We start from the raw sequence: 14342 nt of genomic DNA, 5'->3' as shown, positions 1-14342 counted from the left end.
GTATAATATGTTCCTAATAGGTATGGGGAAACTTTTGAAGTACACTTTTTTTGTTTGTTTGAATGTCAATGATTCAAACTCATTAAGGAGTGTTTTCATGCAAATCATTGCACCAGCAAGAATCTTGTACCCCAGAATCTATTTCTACATGCCAGGAAAATCCAGAAACTATTTTTTCATGTTGAAAATTCAAGGTAGGGATTAAAATATGAGAAAACATATTCCTTGCTATACTATACTAGAGAAAAGGACTTCAACGAAAACTTTAAATTGAGTACTCATGAAATGGTGTCATAAGGTATCTCAGATATATTAATTTAATCAACACACCATAAATATCTGGGATTGTTCACCTAGTGAGCAAAATAAATTATGCTTTGAATTGTATAAAAGAGAAAATTATGTAAAAGAGAGAGTACTACTGATTATTTGTGTGTGCATATCTATATCTATATATATCCAAATACCATATATATATATATATATTTAACCTTGCAAAAAGACTCAGAAATACAAATAGCTATGTGTTTACAATCCAAACTCAAAAAATATCATAGCAAGGATATTTTTTTCTTGTGATCATGCATTTACAGAGTTTGACACAAAGTAAAATAGCTAGTTCTACAACTCAGAAGAATCAAAAGATACTGCAGTAACACAAAATTGACTTTTAATGTTTACCAGTTCATTGTATCTTACAGAAAATGAAAACATTTTTTTAAATACATATTGTTTCTTCTTTTCAAATTTGCACTAGTAGGTATTAAATGCCTTTAAATACTGATTTTCTCTATGGCTTGATGACTTTTGTATTTTTCATTTCTTTTGTTGTACACCATTGCTGTTCTGGCAGTAGAGAGCTGTGATACAGTTAATTTTTCAACACAACTATGTCAGTTTTCCATTGATCTTTCTTGGTGCATTCTATGCTACAAACTGATAACTGATTCCCTTTTAATCCTCCTCTCTTTAGTGGTCAGCTACTCCATGAGACCACTGTATTCTTTGGAGTACTGAAATCAAGAAAACCAGTATGGCTGCCAGCAACCAAACTGGAATCTCCTTTGAGTCTACTTCTAATTGCCAAAATAATAAGCAACTATATTATTGCATAAAACAAAACTTTAACAGGTACCAGCCCCCTTTCTATGAGAGAAAGTTTAAGTTTACAAATGCCATAGTTGGCTAAAAATTACTGTGATAAAATATGGCAGCAGTCATTCAGAGATGGCTTCCAGTGTTAATGTAACAACTTGTTTTCATTCCTATACTGTGTTTGTGTATGAATTACCTCTTTTGATTTGAATTTCAAATGTAATTTGTGTCTCAGTGAAATTTGTGAATATATTTTGTTCTTTATACAGACCATGAGTTAATTATAGATAAAATGATGGAAACAAGATTTTGTAACCCAGCCTTCCATCTCATTTGTCTGATACATTTGGAATTGTAGGCTTGAAAAGCAATTTCTGAACTAGTTCTTGTTTTACCAACTTTCTGGTAGGGATTGCACTAGGATAACTTTTCTTTCTCAAACATTCTCAGTGAAACATCTTGGACAATGAAGTAGGAAAGTAGATATCTGATGGAAAAAACAACAAAATGAGAACATTAAAAAGACCCCTTCTTCAATTAGGAGTCCAAAGAGCATGAAGATTTATTTTGAGTAAAATCAGAAGTTTAAAATTCTGCTCAGCAGAGCTTACTCTGTTTTTTGTTTTGTTTTGTTTTCCAAACATGGGAAAATGGTGGGCAATTGGAAGAGGTCTTAATCAGTTAACGGTCACTACAGAGATTTTGATCAGCACCAATTCCTATACTTATAAGTATTCAAAAGTTAAGAAATGCTGCTATGCTTAACATTATAAAGGTAAAGTTCTGCAACAATAACTGAGGACTACGTACTTGCTTCAATAGAAAATTTTCCCATTTACATTTCTATAAGATTCTTGTAATATAGGTAATAATGGTTCAAGTATAAGCTTTCTCCAGTGAGCTAACCCTCAGGCTTGAGGTGTTGGAGTTGCTCCTTTGGAAATAGCCCCCTCTTTAAATAATATATTCATCTTATTCCAGACCACTCAGGTATCAAAACTTTAGAAGTGTGAGTTCTATTTATACCACCAGTGTTTGAATTAAACCTCAAAATCTCTTTTGATTTATAGTTTTGCATAATCTGCATATCCAGACTAACTTAAATATGTGCATGCATGCATACATTGTCATCCTTTATTATTAAAGCATCTGAAAATTTTCAAATATGCTTTTGATGAAAGAAAGGATCTACTTTTATTTACAATATTTTGTCTAGATAATATATGAATATAGTTATGGTTTCATGGACTTCCAATTGTTTTATACCTTCCACACACATAACTCTATATTTATAGAGTAAATTTATTAGAATTATTACAGAGCTTTAAATGCAACCACAATCAATTCAGGAAACAGATTTATTTACTCATGTTCACGGGAAAAAAATCTACATAAAAACATTCATGAAAGCATTCCAGCTATGTCATACTTGGATTATTATACTAAATCCCATTTATTAGAACTCATTGCAAAACAATGGGAAACCATGAAATGTAATTTGAATACAAATATTGGTCCCTGTGGGGTCTCAACATGTCATAGAAATATAGGAAAAGAGAGCTGTATTGAAGATTGGAGCTGCTATTATGGAAAGTTGGTTTTTGGAAGCTTAACTTTTCATTTAAAGACCTTAAGATTTTAGTGTAAACTGTTTGATGACAGCTTTAGCATTTCATTTATGCCCAATAATGACCAGCGAGAAAGTGATACTTATTTTGTTTTCTATTTGGATGGAGGTTTATAACTACATTGTTGACTTTCTTCCCCAAACATAGGCACCATTTGGGATTTGCAGTGTATATTCAATAGATATAATAAGAATTTTGAAAGTTGGGTCCTTTTTTCTTGATTAGGCAAGTGTATAGTTATTCATTCCTTTAATGATTTAACTTTTTAATGTAATGTAAATAAGAAAGAAATATTAAATAAAGTTATTATTATGTGATAATAATGTTTCATAGGCTAACACAAAATCAAGCTGCTAATTTTATAATTTTTCTGTCCAGCAGTTTATCTATGTAACTGCCCTGAGTGGATGCTAAATGCTGCTTAGCAAAGGGCCCTTAGAATTTAAATATAACTCAGTAAAGCTACTCAAAAGATAAAACAATTCTCGACATATGTAATTTAATTAGAAGAAAGTAGGAGTCTCTCAATGGTTAAATATTATTTGCTTATTTAAGTCTCATACTACATATAAATGGGATTATTAAGGAGTTTTAACTGTGCTTATTACTATGCATTTGAATCCATATGAATTCTTTTTGGTCAAAAAGGCAAAGAGTAAAATACTGGAGACTTGAAATATTAACTTTTAGAAAAGTGTAGATTGTTCCCTTGTGAAACTGAGTTTTGTGCAACCTCACAGAATCTCAATTTATGTAAAGAAGTCTGTATTTCAAATCTGTTGCTCTAATTTTTTTCATCATAGTGCATTTCAAAATTGTAGAAATGTGTAAAACTTGTGCTTGTGGAAGCTGCTGTTCTGAGTAGCTTTACTTTCTTTAATTCTAGCAGTTTTCAAGCTATTGCATGCCCCGTTCATGAAAGAATACTTTGTTGGGATGATGTAGCTTAAACATTTTGGCTCGAAAGCCTCCTTATGTAGAGCTTCCCTCAAAATTATATTAATTTATAATATATATTGGATGATAGCTTTACAAAAACAAATTAATGAATTGGTTTTTATGAAAATGACTCTTTACAGTAAGTAAAAAAGGGTTGTCACAGTTTTGGTAACTTGCATGAGTTCATACTGAAAAAAAAAAAAACAAAACAACCTTTCACATGTTCTTAACGACTTTAAGACAGATGCGCTCTAGGCGCACTCTCAGTTGTAAGCTCTGAAGCAGTAGACACCATACAGCTTATGCTTTTTATCTGGGAAGCCCACAAAGCGCACTGCTGCCTCAGTGGGACTGCAGCGCCTTCTTGGTCTAGAGATAGGATAGCGGACGCTACCATCCGCCAACCAGCCAGCATCGCAGCGGTCATAGCCGAGAAGTTTCCAGGCAGCAAATATCTGGCCCACTTTGGCAATCTGAGCACCATCATTGAGACAAGCTTGCACCGCTTCATCATAGGTCAGCTTGGTGGGGTGGATCAGATAGTAAAAACGGCCTGTGGAGGAGGAGAGAGAGACAAATCAATGGGCTTGTCTGCCATCTAGCCACACAGAAATGGAGGGAGACAAAAACAGAAGTGCGTCTCAATGAAGGGAGTTGCAAAGCAATGTTTGTGAAGTTTCTGGAACGTAGGATTGTCAATTAAATGTAATACCCCTGGGTCTCCATTAAATTCATCTTTTTCCTTGTCCCTTAATATGTGTTCAGACATACTTTTTATAGCTTTAAAAAGAAAAAGGCAATGACAAATGCAGTTTCTCTTAGCTAATTAGTGACTAAAAGAGCCCTTCTGTGGCATTAGAGAAGACAGAATCCCATGTTAAAAGCAAGGGCTATTTAAATTCTAGCTGTAGCAAGACTGAACCCCAGTACAAGTTTCTGGAGAGGCAAAATTTGAATGTGAAAGGATCAAAAAACATTCCTGACATAAAAAGTCCATTTGAAAAAATCAAAAGCCCTCAAGTTCTTTTCATTACAGGTATCAATAAGACATTATTCTCATTCAAAGACTACAGTATGAAAATGCATAAAATACAGGAAGTCACTTGCCACAAATAATACGTACTCAGAATGTAAACGCAGTCTGTGTTCCCTGACTAGTAAAGGCGATGAATTCACTGATTTTTTTTCAACTTCCTTCTTTTGAGCCCTGACACTGTTGTTTCTTGATTTCATAAGAAAGACAAGTTAGTCTTAACCACTTCTTGCATAGAATTAATTGCTGAGATACTGTTGATATGTATTAAATACACATAAAAACACACAGGAAAAACTTCTCTGTTATCTCAGTTTCAGGTTGAAAGCAATCACATCCTTTTATTTGATTACATATTATGATGTGATATCCCACTGACCTTCACTAAATACAGGTTATTGAAGTATAAATTAATACCTACTAATTCTTTCTAGGTTGAGAGGATGTAGTTGAAAAAAAGAAAAAAGTAGACATCACTGGAGCTTTAACTAGGAATTAGTTCTATAATCTATACCAGGAGTCAGAAAACCACAGCACACAAATGAAACTTGGCGTCTTAAGCGTCTTCGTAAGTGCAGTTTGCTGGAACGTAGCCTTGGCCATCTACTCAGTATTGTGTGTGGCTGCTCTGTGCTACAATATACAAAGCTACGTTGAATAGTTCCAACAGAGAACAAATGGCACCAAGGCAAATAGTACTATTTGTCCACAAAGTCTGTTGATCCTGATTCCTTTCTGTTTTCTTCAAAGTATCACCGGGAACCTGACCAGGCCAGGGTTTCCTCTGTGGGAACATTACCTGTGCAGTACCTTGGACCCCATGCTTGGTTTAGTGCTCTGTAGTCACCCACCCTCTTAAAGTTCTTAGTCATTTTTTAACAAAGGGCCCACATTTTCATTTTGCACTGGGCCTTACAAACTGTGTATCCAGTTTCGGATGGGGCAAGAAAAGGGTGGGATTGGGTGACTGCAACAGACGAGTCATCAAAATGGATGTAAACTTTTTTTGGCTTTTGCTTCCAATGTTAGTTCTATTTTATTTTTCTTGCTTACTCCCCTTCATCCTGAGCTTTGCTGATCATCGCATTGTAATAGATAGGGGGAGAGCTTGTGTGATAAAGAAGCACTCTTTTTTTCAATGGGGAAAGTCATAGCACATGGAGGGTGCACAGTGGCAGCATCTTCCCTGGCTATAAGAAACAAAACCCAGTACCATGGGATAGTTTCAGATATTTCACAATAAATGCTGAACCCCCAAACCTGGGATCATTGGAAGTATGTAATTTTTGCTTGAATTATGCAGATATTTTCAAGAACTTTTAATATCTTTTCAAACTAGATCAATATTTCAAAGTTTTTCTTTTTTTAAGGAGATAATACTTTAATAGCCAAATGCAGTGTTGAGTGCAGCTTGGTCTCTGGGGTAGGAAAGAAGGCAGTGAAGTTCATATCTTACCATTGAAGTTGGATGTAAAACAGAAAACATCGTATCTGCTTTTATCTTTGTCCCAGAACCCGTAGTTCCTGACGCCAGGCACCGTGTTCTGGCCCCCACAGGGCTCTCTAGGCTTTGTGATAGGGTATTGCACAGACCCATCACTGAGCCAGCCAGCATTGCACCAGTCCAGCCCACCCCGCCAGGCATCATAGAGCTGGTCGAAGGAGGCAATCACAGCATCCTGGTCCAAACAAGCCTGTTGTGCCTCATGGAAATTGAGATTGTAGCGCCCCAGTCGTGGAAAGTAAGGGAATACCACACCTGTCCAGAGGAGAATGCAGGGGGTGATTAGTAGCACAAAAAAGGAAAGACCTGAGCAAACCTACTTCACTGATTAAAAAAAAAAAAAAAGACTCTCCATCAAAAGAGGTAATTTTGGTCAATTGCAACAATTGCCCATAATTCCTTTCCCCTTCAAACAATCTCTCAGCCCTAAGGATCTCATGAGCAACTACTTGATTTGATAATGCAGGGATTGGCTGTCTTTGCTAAGAGTTTGATTCAAGCCTTCAAATGCTTCTGTTTGAAAATGATTTGTTTGCAGATTATAGTTTCCCAATAGTCCTCCCTGGGAACCGATCTACTGTTATTGGTTACTACCCCTGTAACAGGAGTTCTTTCCATCTAGGGAAAAGCCAGTACTGAACAGTAAGAGTAGTGAGAAATACAGTGCATGGAGAGAGGGTATTTATTAAAATTTACAATGTTTTTGTTAGTAATTATTCTTGGAATTAGTGATTAGTTTTATCTAGTCTTTGAAATGTATAAACATGCTAAAAAATTCAAACATGTATGTTTATTATATATATGTGTATGTGTGCCTATATATTATATATTTTCATATAATAATGCTATCGTTCCCTCATGACTATACGTATTTTATATATATATACATATATATATATGTGTACACACACACACATATACACTCATACACATATATGTTTCCTTTTACCTGTGTTCCTAAAACCTTGCAGACCACTTTGTGGGCTTCTTGTTTGGGGAAACTCTAAAGGGAATTTGCATATCCAACAAAAACCTAATTAATAGTCTTATTTCATATTAATAAGATGAGTTTGTACAGGGAAACATTCCCCTATTAAGCTCTGTGACTCTCTTATCTGTTAATGTAGCCTTTAATATTATTGTTTTTCTGTGCTTGAAAAGTACAACTAAAATAAGAGTTTTCATTCAAAAATTTTTCCATTACTATTTTTCAGCTTCCGTATTTACATAATGCAAACTGAAAATAAGGTTTGAAAAATAATTTTATTACAAGTAGATATTTTTTAAAAACTTCTCTAAACTTGTCCTGTATGATATAAGCACAGTCTAGGCATCTGTTAACAGGTTACTATTGAAGAGATTAAATATTAAAGAATAAAATTCCTTATGAAATGTACACAGTATGACTTCACATTCACTTTGCCTGGGAAGATGAATGGCTTTCAAAAGCATTTCTGTTGGTAAACTAATTATGGGAGTTGATTGAGCTATCCTTCAACATTGTAAACAGTTTCTTAAAGGTCAAGGATTACCAGATTAAGAAAACAAAACTATATCTTTTACTGGACTTTAAGAAAGATCATGTGTCAGAGTATCTCCCCCATAGTTAATGAAATAATTCAGAATGATTATATTTCTAAATACGATTATAAGTGATTTGTATTTTAGCATATGAAAAGCACAAGCTTATCCCACTGACTCGGTAAATTGGTGGGTTATATCACATATACCACTTTACAACTGTGGACCCTATTAAAAATGATGTACAATTCATGGAGAGCATAACCAGTACACAGGAAATATTTCTTTTATAAATTGTCCTGGAAGATTACAAAAAGAAATTTCAGTAGCCTTGAATCAAGTCTAAATCCTGAAGGACTCTGTAGGACACGTTTGTCCCACTAGAACAGTCCAGCTGGCACTGACCACTAGAGGCAGAGATCCAAGGAAGCTTCCATCTCATTCTGCTTTCTCAGGTTCTTGGCTGAGGGATCTATAAGCTGAATGGGAGCCAGAGGAAGAAGGAAAAGATTCCCTTGGTTGCCACCGACTCCTGCTGTGGCAAGAGGGAGACAGAACCTGGAGAAGGCTCTGTCTAAGAAGGGCTGTGCCCAGGCTCCGAGCTAGGAACTCAGTGAACACCTGGAAAGAACTACTCTGCTTCTGTCCCTTGTGACTACTGTCTTCTTTCCTCGGCAACACCAGGAATGCCCAGGAAAAGGAAACTATTCCATTTATCCAGTAATGATGCCTTTGGAAGCTAGAGTTCAAATGACAAAAATCTCCAAGTATCTCACCCCTAAGAAATAAATAATTTGAGTTGCCTTCCTTTTCCCAAATGGCTAAAGATGGAAGCAGTGGGAAAATGGGACATTTTAATTTATAGTAATATTAAAGAACTGGAAAACTCTTCAGGTTTAAATTTGCTGTAGTGTACTCTGGTGGATTCTTATAGAAATTATGGGAAATTTTTCTTTAGTAATTTCTCCTATTTTATATTTCTGAAATAGGATTAAGTTCCAAATCCTGTGTAATACATTTTTATATGAGTAGCTTTCAAATTTCACATGGTTTCATAAATCATTTCCTAAAGTAAAAGTGAAGCCTAATATTAAAATTTTAGTGTTTTTCAACAATAGCATAAAGTGTAAACTTACTATTGTATCCACAAACTTTACTTAACAAATTTTAATTAATGTTTGATGATGCTGGAAAAAAACATGTTCCAAGTAAATCACAGTCAGTTTCTGTGCCGTAAGCAGCCTAAGTTTTTAAATGTATATTCTGCATATTTACTTGATTTTACTTTCAAGTGGTTAAGATTTCGATCGTCTTAATTCAGAATTCTTCTTGTATCTGGAAAAACGTGTAATTCCTACAGCTGAATTATGGAGTTCATGGTTGCTTTCCTGAAGTGTTATAAAAATAAGAAATGTTAAACCTTCACAGGTAGGAAATAAGGGTTTAGAACTTTTTTCCAAAACATATCTGGCTCATTTATCCTTTGTTCTTATGTCAGAATATAATCAAAGCTCTTTTCTTTTATGTGAAAGGCTGTATGTATCACTGCAAATGTGATTAAGAGGATAACACACCACATGGAAAACAATTATAGTAAATGATATGAATAACTTAGTCGGTTGAAGTACATTTTGAGGATACAGTCTTTAAGATTCATAATCACACAGCTCGATTCATCCTATTTGTTGGTAAATAAAAATTTGTTAGGCATATGAAGGGTTTTCTTGTCCTGATATACATAGAAGTTATTTTCAATAACACCATAAAGAAAATACTTCTGGTAATAAAAAGGGCAGAGATCATGTAGTATAAATAATTTTACACCCCTTAGTGCCTCTTATAGTACCCAGAAGTGCTATGCACATATCTGAAATTATTTTTCTGTTTTTGAATGTTCTCCGACTATATGTTTATGTGTCTAGTCACATTTTCACTAATAGAATATTAATACAGTGGACTTCTAATCTTCCCCCATGGAAGGGGGATGGGAATAGAAAAGACAGTAGAATGAATCAGACTTATCTTTCCTATGCTTATATAGGAATACATAACCAATGTAACTCTACATCATATATAACCACAATAATGAGATACTAATTGGAACAAGTTATACTTATTCTATGTATAACATGTCAAAATACACTCTACTGTCATGTATATCTAGAAAGAACAAATAGACAAAAAATAATATTTATACAATGGAAGATTAGAAGGGCAAACTTCTTGTTTTTAATGCTGTTCAGCTGTTCGCTGTATTTGTTGACTGCTGAAATAAATTCTGTAGCCCCTATTACTACTGGATCCCTAGTGATTCCTCTTATAATATCTTTATAAAGCTTATTCTTTGTGGCATGCTGTTTGTAGCAATGTGGTTAACTGGTAGTGATCAGAAGACTTTATCCTATCAAAATTCTGTATTCTATAAGGATTTGTACTTCAAGTGAAATAACAAAAAATACAATGAGGGCTAGGGTTATAGCTCAGTGGTAGAGTGCTTGTCTAACATGTCTGAGACACTGGGTTCAATCCACAGCACCACATAAAAATAAAATTTAAAAAAGATATTGTGTTCATCTACAAGTGAAAACAAAGTATAATGATAGCCACAAGAATAAGACAAAATCCATAAGAATAAAATTTGTAGAATTTTGATCAATAATCTGAGGTCAGTCTCCACATAGTATGGGACAGATAATCAAGGTGCAACAAATTATATGTATAAGAGGTTGAAAGCAAAAAAGACTAACATTGTGGTTATCATTTATTAACCTGTTAAGGTCCCTCTGATAAAGAAAATCAGGTCTAAATATTAAGTAACTGTCTTTTCTAAGACAACTACTTCTTCTCTCCTGAATAATGTCAATGCTCATGGATATTAGTGTAAACCAATAAAAACTGAAAGTACAGCTGGGCACAGGGCACATGCCTGTAATCCTAGTGGTTTAGGAGTCTGAGGCGGAGGATCCCAAGTTCAAAGTCAACTTTAGCAACTTAACAAGGCCCTAAGCAACTCAGCATGACTCTGTCTCAAAATAATAATAATAATAATAATAATAATAATAATTTTTTCAAAAGGTTTGGGGATGTGGCTCCATGGTTAAGTACCTGTGGTTTCCATCCCTGGCACCAAAACAAAACCTGGAAGTACAAGGTCACATGTAATCAGGAACCAAGACTCAAACAAAGAAAAGACCAGGGAAATTCACAGAATTGCTCTTTACAGCATCATGCAATTACTAGACATATAAAGCTAATAAGTCTCCTAACACGTGATGGAATTTTGTGGAATTCTGAGGACTTATGGGATTCAGAAGGACAAATCTTCACTGATATGCTTGTAGACCATATAGGTAATATTTCAAAAGCCACAGATTTGTTGTAGGAGCTGAAAGGAGATTCTAACAAACATGTTATTTATAATTTTACAGAAGGAAATTATTCTATCAATGCAGCCAAAATTTATTCCTTAATGTAAAATACTGCTGAAATTCAAGAAAAAGAAGATGGCTTGAGATAACATAAAAAAACAAATGAATGAATTTTCCCTAGAGGATCAATATTGTACAGAAAGGAGGCAAGGAGGGGAAAGACAATTTTCATCTATATAGTTCAGCAAGCATATTAGCTTTTGAATCTACCAAATGTATTACATGTTCAGGAAACAGAATTTCTCTCCAAAATGGCTTAATCAGTGGGTATTAACTCTGAGCCATTAAAAAAAATTACTTCTTTATAAGAATATTTAAATGACTCAGAGGTTACTTTTATGTTAAATTAAGTTTTTGGAGTCATTGTAGAGAATATAAGTACACGTATTTTAGTGTGGATGTCCTTTATAAAAATTGCCATTATTTTGAAAGTGAGATAATTTTAGAAACATAATAAAAAAAGAATCCAATTTGAGTTTCTCAATAACCATATAATGGGTTTTAAATTTTGAATAGCATAAGGCAATTTCCAAAAATTATTAATTCAGTTTCCACTGTGTTTCTCCTAGATGCAAATAGCTTCAATTGTGTACATAAGCATTGTGTGTGCATTTCAAATATGAAAGCTGAAATCGTAGGTGGACTGCAAAATAGAGAAGAATAGAAAAACATTCTGGGTGCGCACTTTTGGTTTCTCACATTATTACTATGGTAACCAGTACACATTAGTCCTAATGAAAACAGAGTAGTGATTACTATTTCTAAGTTCAACATGCTTTGTGGATACCTACCTTGTAAGTCTAGGGCTACCACAGCAGTATCGTCTTCTAACCCTTCAATCACCTCACACTTGTACCTCCCATAATCCTCCAGGGTGAGGTGTGTGATTACCAGAGAAGCATCATTGTCACTGCCTCCTTTCAGAAACACTCTACCCTGGTAGCCTCCATAGGTTTTCTTGTGATATCCCATGGAAACAAAAACATCCACTTCCTTGAGGTAATCTGAAGTTAGCTTGGTCCACTTAATTCGGATTTTGTGGATTCCTGAGCCAAATGCTGTAGGGTCTCGATAAAATTTACATGGCAGTGTAACGTTGCCACCTCTGTGTGAGAACACCTTGGCTTGTTCTGCTTCCACAAGTAGACGGGGGCCATTTTCTGCTATAGTTAAAAAAGAAGAAAGAAAAGAAAAGAAAAGGAAGGAAGGAAGGAAGGAAGGAAGGAAAGAAGGAAGGAAGGAAGGAAGGAAGGAAGGAAGGAAGGAAGGAAGGAAGGAAGGAAGAAAGAAAGAAAGAAAGAAAGAAAGAAAGAAAGAAAGAAAGAAAGAAAGAAAGAGAAAATAATCATTACATGTGTTTTCTCACTTGTTTTTTATAATGAAATATGTTACATACACAGGATATCTGACAAAAATAGCTTTGATGATTATCTTCTCTATATAATCTTTTAAAGGTTTTTATTAGTACATTATAGTTATACATAAAAGTACAGTTCATTCTGACTTATTCATAAATGCATACAACATAATTTTCTCCATTTCCCTTTTCATCCCCTCCTCTCTGGTCCCCTTCTTGCACTCTTGCGGTTTTCCTTCTATTTATTGTTTTCTAATTTGGTACAAAATGGTTATACATAAAAGTGGACCTCATTTTGATGTGTTTATACATGCACGTAGCATAATTAAATCAATTTCATTCTGCAGTTGCTTCCCTTTCCCATTCTTCCTCTCTCCCCCTCAATCTCCTCTACTCTACCCTTCTCCCTTCTATTTTCATGAAGTCCCCCAACCCCTTTTGGTCCTTGTTTTTCTCTGGGTTACACATTAGGAAAGAAAATATTTGTCCCCTGAATTTTTGAGTCTGGTTCATTTCACTTAGCATGATGTTCTCCAGTTCTATTCATTTACCAGCAAATGAATGTAATCTCTTTTGAACCATTATAGAAAGGTACCTGTAAAATTTAGAAAGTATCTATAAGGTAATCATTTCCTTTAAATCACTGAAAAAGGGGAAGATGTACATTACAATTATTAAAAAATATTGAATTCAAGACTCCATTGTCATTTGAAGTTTGATGATTTCATAATAAAATCTATTTATATTTCTGGTTCCATTTTTCTTCATTTAAATTTCAGAAATAAAGAAACAGGTTCAAGAGAAGTGACAGAATTCCAAGATTATTTCATTAATATAAACCCCAAAATTCCAAGGTCAGAAGGTCAGGTAATCCAACCCGTGCATTCTACTAGAGTAAGTCTGTATTATATTTATAGGAAAAATACAAAGCAGTATGATTCACTTTTATTGTATGGCTCTGGTCAAAGAATTAAAATATCCTCAAACTTATGGCTTCTATTTAAACATGTACCTGTGATTGCTATTCTGGAGCATTTCAGATAATGTGTTTATATTTCATTTCCACTCAAAAGATAGACCTCACAAAGGTACTTTTAATGAATACTGTTAACAAACTACAGATTTTGAAATATAGTCTTCAAAATTTGAACGTTAAAAGTGTACCCACAGTTATACTTGTTTTTTGATTAGCCAAAAAATTATCTGGTGCTTTACTCTCTTTAAATGTTCTTCTACTACTTCTTTTCCCTTTCTACTATGTCTTATTTTATAGTTTTCTTATCACTTCTTCCTTTCCTTGCCCCTTTGTCTTCCTTCTCCCTCCTCCAAGGATTTCATTGCCTTTCAAAAAGCACCCCAATATTCCAAGTCTGCCAAGTCTGCAGGGCTGCCATTTTTTTTTTTTTTTTTTAAGAAAGCCAGCTGTTATTTTCAGATCTTGGCTTTCTCTGGGGTTTCCCCTGGTTAGCACAATGTGCTTTTCACCTTGACAAGGTCTCTTGAGGACGTGCAAGATTCCAAAATGAGAAAGCAACATAACGGCTCCAGGACACATACATTTTGTCCATACACAGTTTTCAGAACTGAAATGCAGCTTTGAAGCCCTTGCAGCAGTAGGTATTGAATGTTGATAGGTATTGAATAATCTTTGCCCATGAGTCATTTAAGATGTACAAATCATCAGGAAAAATAACCATTAGCCTTGAGACAGATCTCAATACTTCAGTTATTTAGTGGCATTTATACATAGGATGCTGAATTTAAGATAAAATGTCTCCAGTAATAGATGTTCCTTTGCTATTTTTATCATATAGCTCTCAGAATTGATATTTTAAAA

At 34.5% G+C, this 14342-nt stretch overlaps 1 protein-coding gene across 4 annotated transcripts in view; it reads right to left on the bottom strand.

Annotated features, from left to right (window-relative positions):
* Positions 1-664: 664 nt before the first annotated feature.
* Positions 665-14342, bottom strand: part of HAPLN1 (hyaluronan and proteoglycan link protein 1) — an 81286-nt gene continuing 67608 nt past the window's right edge. For 3 of the 4 annotated variants that reach the window (XM_079145641.1, XM_079145643.1, XM_079145642.1), the window contains 3 exons: positions 11940-12311; positions 6152-6454; positions 665-4215 (listed from right to left, as the gene is read on the bottom strand). In XM_079145641.1, the coding sequence (XP_079001767.1) occupies positions 3926-4215; positions 6152-6454; positions 11940-12311 (965 nt within the window). In that variant the 3' untranslated portion in view covers positions 665-3925. The remainder of the gene's footprint in view (positions 4216-6151; positions 6455-11939; positions 12312-14342) is intronic. The other variant, XM_079145644.1, reaches the window with a different exon arrangement.

The sequence above is a fragment of the Sciurus vulgaris genome, assembly GCF_902686455.1.
Source record: "Sciurus vulgaris genome assembly, chromosome: 6".
NCBI classification, from domain to species: domain Eukaryota; kingdom Metazoa; phylum Chordata; class Mammalia; order Rodentia; family Sciuridae; genus Sciurus; species Sciurus vulgaris.
This window is presented reverse-complemented; position numbering and strand designations above follow the sequence as displayed.